We start from the raw sequence: 5,811 nt of genomic DNA, 5'->3' as shown, positions 1-5,811 counted from the left end.
CCTGCCCCACCGCCGCCTGCAGGCAGTCAGGCTGCGGCCCAGTCGCCACAAAGCGGGAGGGAGTGACGCAGCTCGAGACCCCTCCTCTGTGCAACTTCCCGCTAAGTGGCTTTTCAGTGTGGCATTTTCCCATGTTAGTACTGACCATTAAGGATACTCGAGAAGCTAAATCAGAAGAGATACAGAAACATTCTCTCCAACACCTATTTTCATCCATGTGCACAGATCTTCTCTGAAGGACCTTCGAAGCGACCGGCTCTGAATTGCCACTTTCTGAAAGGCGAGGATTCCTCCTTTGTCTTTGTTGTCTTACCTCTCACTCGTATTTATCACAAACCCCAAATGAAACAAACACTTCTTTGAGGCTCCTACCTGAACAGCAGGACTAAAAGGACGGCTGAGTGCAGAACAAGTGTTATTGCGGTTTTCTATGACCCTTTGCTGTTCCTCGCAGGAGCAGCACCAGATGCACGATGAATGGCCGAGCAGAACGGCACCACGGAGGAAACTGCCCCAGGGAAATTTGCTCTTGGCTTCTCCGCCGCCGCCTGAGCCAGCCCCTCTGGTTGTGAAAAGAGATGCACAAAGGAACCTCGAGGAACTATCGGATACCACGGTGGCCGAGGACCACGGCAGCGGTTTAAGTCTCCGCTCACCAGACACTCAGATCCCTCAGTGTCTCCTGCAGAATTGCCAAGGCTGGCAAGGGTCTGCCACCTGCGCCAACGAGGCAGGTGCTAAAAGGGAGGGTGGGCAGCAGTTTCTGTAAATCTTGCCAATTCTGCCCTAATATTGTGAGACTGTGAATCTGCTACCAAAAAGGAGGATCTGTCTGGCGCCAAGACTACAGAACAAAACACCCAAACCAAAAAACAACACTGACCACAATGATAAATGAAAGGCAGGTTCCTCAGAGCATCAGATAGCACGTACCATGGAAAAAACAAGAGCTGAGTTGCAACATCTTTAAATTTATGTAATCCAAACAATGAAATAGCAATTAATAACGAACCCTGATAATGCAGACAACCAGCTCTGTGAACAACCTTTCCACTGGCCCAAAAGGTTTTTAGATCAGACCTCTGCCCTGCGTCCCAGGGTTACCCAGGGCTGGTCGGTTTTACTTAAAAAAGGTGGTTTGTAGGGCCATGCTACGGGAACTTCAAACAGCACCGTGCAGCACCCCGCACCTTCCCCTGCAAAAGGAAGTTTTGATTCAACACTGACTAACCGTGACGCCCTTTCTAAGCCTGGGACAACCATTCCCTAAAAAACAGAAAAGGAAAACAGCCACAGGTGAAGTGACCTGACCTGGGAGAGGCGATTAGTCGGTCACAGGACGCCCGACTACCGTCTTCCCAATGGCTCCTCCAGCTCTAGATCTCACTCCCTCACCCGCGGGCTCAGGCCAACATCTCACCTGTGCAGCTCGTCGTCAGAGGGAGAGTACTTGGAGGTGACATCTGCGAGGTCACCAAAGATCTGCTTGCTGTAAACAGTCAGGGAGGAGAGCAGGATGAGCTCCTGCCACGTAGAGCTGAGCAGGCAGGTATAGTCCTTGATGGAGAGTTCGCAGAAGAATGGCAGCTTCTTGATCCAAGCAATCTGCCTGAACAGCAATTCATCCGCCAGACGACACAACAACGCAAACAGCTCTGCCTGAGTCACTTTATACCTGCAGGCACAGTTAATACGAAGGCAGAAAAACAATTAACAGCAGTGAACGACGGCATCTCACGAGGCACCCGAAAAGCAAGGCTAACGCCACGGGAATTCGCCTTCAAGTGCCCAACGTGGTGCTGCCCAGAGGGCCACCGGGCAGGGGAGCGCACTCACCCGTCCTCGATGAGCATTGGCGTGCCGAGCGGCTCCAGGTCCTCTGCCGACACCAGCTGATTGATGAGACTGTGCGACTGGGGGTCCAGGCTGCGCGTCTGGGGGGGCATCAGAGCCGAGTGAGTGGAATAGCTAAAAAGGTGCGGGAGGTACTGATAGTGCGCGGACACCGGCGTCCCGATATACTGATCCCTGAGTGCAGAGAATCCGTTCAGCTCCACAGACCTACTGGAAAAAGGAAAAGCTTTTTAATATACCCCAAAATTCCACTCGGTGCATTAAAACATTGCATCCAGCTCCATCAGAAAAATGAATAAAAATAAGGAGTAAAAAAAAACCCCAGAGTGGAAAAATGCCTTTGTATTTAAACCCTACACATGAAATAACTGAGAGTGCGCAGACCAGCACAGAAAATAAGTTTATGCAGAAAGAGCAGTGAAAGGTAATCAAGTTCCCATGATCCACAGACAAAAAAAAAACCACAGAAATTACAGAGATATATTTTAAATATAATTTTAACTCAACATTGCTGCCTTTTTCATTTGCTCACAAGCATTTCTTTGCAATCAAGATGGATGTTAGAGATGCAAGAATCTGCAGCGCGCTTCGTTTATACTGACACGCACTCTTGGTGTATTTTTCCTACATGGACCTAAAGTATCTCTCAGGGAAAACACAGACAAGACTGCTACAATATGAAATTGTTCCAGGGATCATTCCCACCTTGAAGATGGAGTAGAAACGGGTGAAGGCTGGTTGCTCTCAGAAACTCCATTTCCAGGGGAACTATGGTCACTGTCTCCGTTGTTGCTCCATGCCATGTTTGCCTCTCCCTCAAATTCTTGCCCAGACATGATTCTCTCGATCTCTTCCTCCGATATCTGTCAAACACAAGGACCATCATGGTTATTTCAGAACAGAAACAAAGCGGAGCCGTCGTACATGAATGCCCTGAACGTACGGACATACCCAACAGGGCTGAAACCACCTGCACCAGCAGAAACGCTTCACCATTGTTGCAGATATCACGTTTTTCCTTTACATTTAACAATCTATGTCAGAAATTCTATCTCCAGCTAATTGGGTTAACCTCCAGTTCCCACAGCACAACCCAAGTGGTGACAGGAAGGGACACATGGAAAGATGATGTCAAATACACCCAGCAATGAGCTGTACATCAGTCCCTGTCACACGGCAAAAAACCTGGGAGGAATGGAGGCCAGTTGGTTGGGAACACCCTCAGTGTCCAGCAGAGGTAAAGGCACACGGAAGGTGGGGTGGGCTCCAGGTTGACAAAGCAATTGAGAGAGGTGAGGTGACATAGATAAAACTAGACAGGAAAATGTTGACAGGGAAACATTGTTTGCTATTTAACCGGGGTGAGGAGTCTCTTTGTAGGCAGAGTCACAGAAAATGCTCTCAGTGTTATTTCTATTTTATTAAAATAAACAGTAAACTTCAAACAGTAAATTTTTAAAAGACCTCTTCTCCAGAAAAGTGAGCTGGAAATGGCCATCGTTTCTCACCCGTGCCGTACGAGCTGTTGTGCTGAATTACCTCCCGCTTTACAAGACATCTCCAGAAAAGCTGTGCCATCAATCAGCGAGACATTTACTGGGTGCCCGCTTGCAGCAGCTGGAGGAATTGCAGCCCACAAGATCTCCTGGGAGCTGTGGAGGACGGCTGCCCTCGTCTCACAAGGGACAGGGAGCCATGAAGCTGAGACCGCCCAGAGACTCACATGGGCACCCTGGGACTGCGCCATGGCCGCTCCGGGACAAGTGAGCTCTGCCCTCGTCTCACAAGGGGCAGGGAGCCATGAAGCTGAGACCGCCCAGGGACTCACATGGACACCCCGGGGCTGAGCCGTGGCCCCTCCAGGACAAGTGAGCCCTGAGCCTCATGTACAAATCTACCGCTCGTGAGATGCGTCTCTAACACTTGGGAGAGCCGAAGCCCTGCCACACCACAGCAGAAGGCACAGGCAGGGCCGAGAGAGGCTCAGAGTAAGAAGTCCAGCCCTGTCCCACACTGAGCTGCCACCACAGACCCAGCCCACCACTGCGGAGAAACGCTGGGACGTGCTCACCTGGACAGGTCCGATGCTTTTGTTTCTCCCTCCAGGCATGCCATCCTCTCTGATTGCTGAAGGAAAAGAACAGACCTTGGTGAGAAATACTACAGACGGGTATTCCAGAAATATGTAAAATATGTCTTTGAGAGAAAAAAAAATATCTTTGCATCTTCAAAGATTCAGTTTGTTATCACAGCAGTTTGCACAGAAACTGCCGGTGCCTTCCGGGACACTGGAGAGTGCGAGTGGTTTACACTATGAGCCTCATCCCACCGGGCATCACCACACCGATGGGGCTACGAGCATTACTCAGGGAGTTCAGTATCATGTGATCCTTGAGCGAGGGCTAACAAAGGAATTAGCAACCCTTTATCACAATTAATTCCAGGATAATTTGAGAGCAAACCTACTTCACCTCCAGAAATAACGCAAAGAATACCCTTGACTGCCAGAAAACGAGATGCAAACACTGGTGTCTGCAGCACCTCCGCTGACAGGAGACACTGACACCAGCCAGAGCTGCCAACACACCGAGACACGTCACCGGTACCTTCTGGCCCCACTGCCACCTGCGAGGGTCAGCTCTCCCACAGCTAGCACAGAAAAAATGAGGGCAGACGCTTTACCCAGGCGGCTGCATGCAAAGCCATCATTTGAAATTCGAGTTACTACGCTGAGGCACGCGGTTTCAGAAGGGCAGCCTCATTTCTCAGTGCAGCAGCTGCACTTTTAAGGCTCTTTAAACAATTTCCAGAAAGCTTCAGTGAAGTCCCATCAAAGGGATTCTGCCAGAGGTGCTTCTTCACCTTCCTCTTCCCTCTGCTTTCCCCTGTATTGGCAGGGCGGCTCTGCAGAAGCCGACAGCATTTGAGGACTGGCTTTGCTCCTCCTGCACCTCCTGTCCCGGGCCGGGTCCCCCTGTTTATCAGGTCCCAATCTCTTTCCCACCGCGACCCGGCTGCACTTGGCAGGAGGCTCTCCCCAGCTGCACGGTGACCTTGCTGCTGCCAGGGGCCCTCCCGAAGCAGAAAATGACACATATTTTTAGGGGGGGTAAAAAGTCTCTATCAGAAAAGCCGTGCTGCCGCTCAGTTTCAAATACCCTCAGCTCAAATCATCCTCATCTGCCTCGGTGCTGTCCTTGCAACTCAGGGATTACACCCAGCTGCAGCGAGGCAGAGCTGTGCACCCTTTTGCACCTGGATCTAAACTGCGTTTTCCTGAATCAAAGCCACCAAGTCAAGCGATGAAAATCATCACGCAAAAGCACCTGATGATTTACAGCTCTGCTGGTCCGCGATGGGCAGCGCAGTGATCCCTGAGCACCTTACAACTGCACGATACGAGATCGGCGATATGGTTTCAAACCATCACCTCCATATAACAGCAAGTATTTTTATTTAAAATACTAGATAGCATTCATTTAAGCACATTGGAGAAGCCATAAACACAGGATATAAAACAATTATGGGCACCTTTTGCATCACACAGGTCTCTTAAGAAACAGCAAGACAACAAACCTGTTTATTTTCTGCGAAAGCTCTTTCCAGAAGCATTAGTTTGTCATTAAAACTGTGACTGATGTAAAACTAAGCAGTCATGTTTAGCTCGCTCTTACTCCCTTTAGCTCCGTTAAATTAAAAAAAACTACAGCAGATTTTCCAATTTGGGAGGAATTCCTTTAGTTCTCCAAGACACTTTATGGTAACTGTGATTCAAAAGGCTTCTCAGCTAATTCCAGCGGGAGCCACAGACATAACCTGGCTTGGTCTGTAGATTTCACAGCGTAGCTGTGGCAGACATTAGCTTAGAGCTCCCTTTTCCAGGCCCACATCACTTTCGCAGCACGCCGCGGACAGGCCCGTGACTCCCGATGCTGCTCCAGCAGCCCCGGGGCGCTT

At 49.9% G+C, this 5,811-nt stretch overlaps 1 protein-coding gene across 1 annotated transcript in view; it reads right to left on the bottom strand.

Annotated features, from left to right (window-relative positions):
* Nucleotides 1-3,981, bottom strand: part of NR6A1 (nuclear receptor subfamily 6, group A, member 1) — a gene marked incomplete at its 5' end in the record, with an annotated part of 9,454 nt that extends 5,473 nt beyond the window's left edge. Inside the window, 4 exons of the mRNA XM_009870636.1 lie at nucleotides 1,421-1,675; nucleotides 1,837-2,061; nucleotides 2,560-2,717; nucleotides 3,926-3,981. Coding sequence (XP_009868938.1) covers nucleotides 1,421-1,675; nucleotides 1,837-2,061; nucleotides 2,560-2,717; nucleotides 3,926-3,981 — 694 coding nt within the window. The remainder of the gene's footprint in view (nucleotides 1-1,420; nucleotides 1,676-1,836; nucleotides 2,062-2,559; nucleotides 2,718-3,925) is intronic.
* Between the last annotated feature and the right edge of the window lie 1,830 nt (nucleotides 3,982-5,811).

Source organism: Apaloderma vittatum, unplaced genomic scaffold (assembly GCF_000703405.1).
Source record: "Apaloderma vittatum isolate BGI_N311 unplaced genomic scaffold, ASM70340v1 scaffold34345, whole genome shotgun sequence".
NCBI lineage: Eukaryota > Metazoa > Chordata > Aves > Trogoniformes > Trogonidae > Apaloderma > Apaloderma vittatum.
The sequence above is the reverse complement of the archived record's forward strand: the minus strand, read 5'-3'. Positions and strand labels throughout refer to the sequence as shown.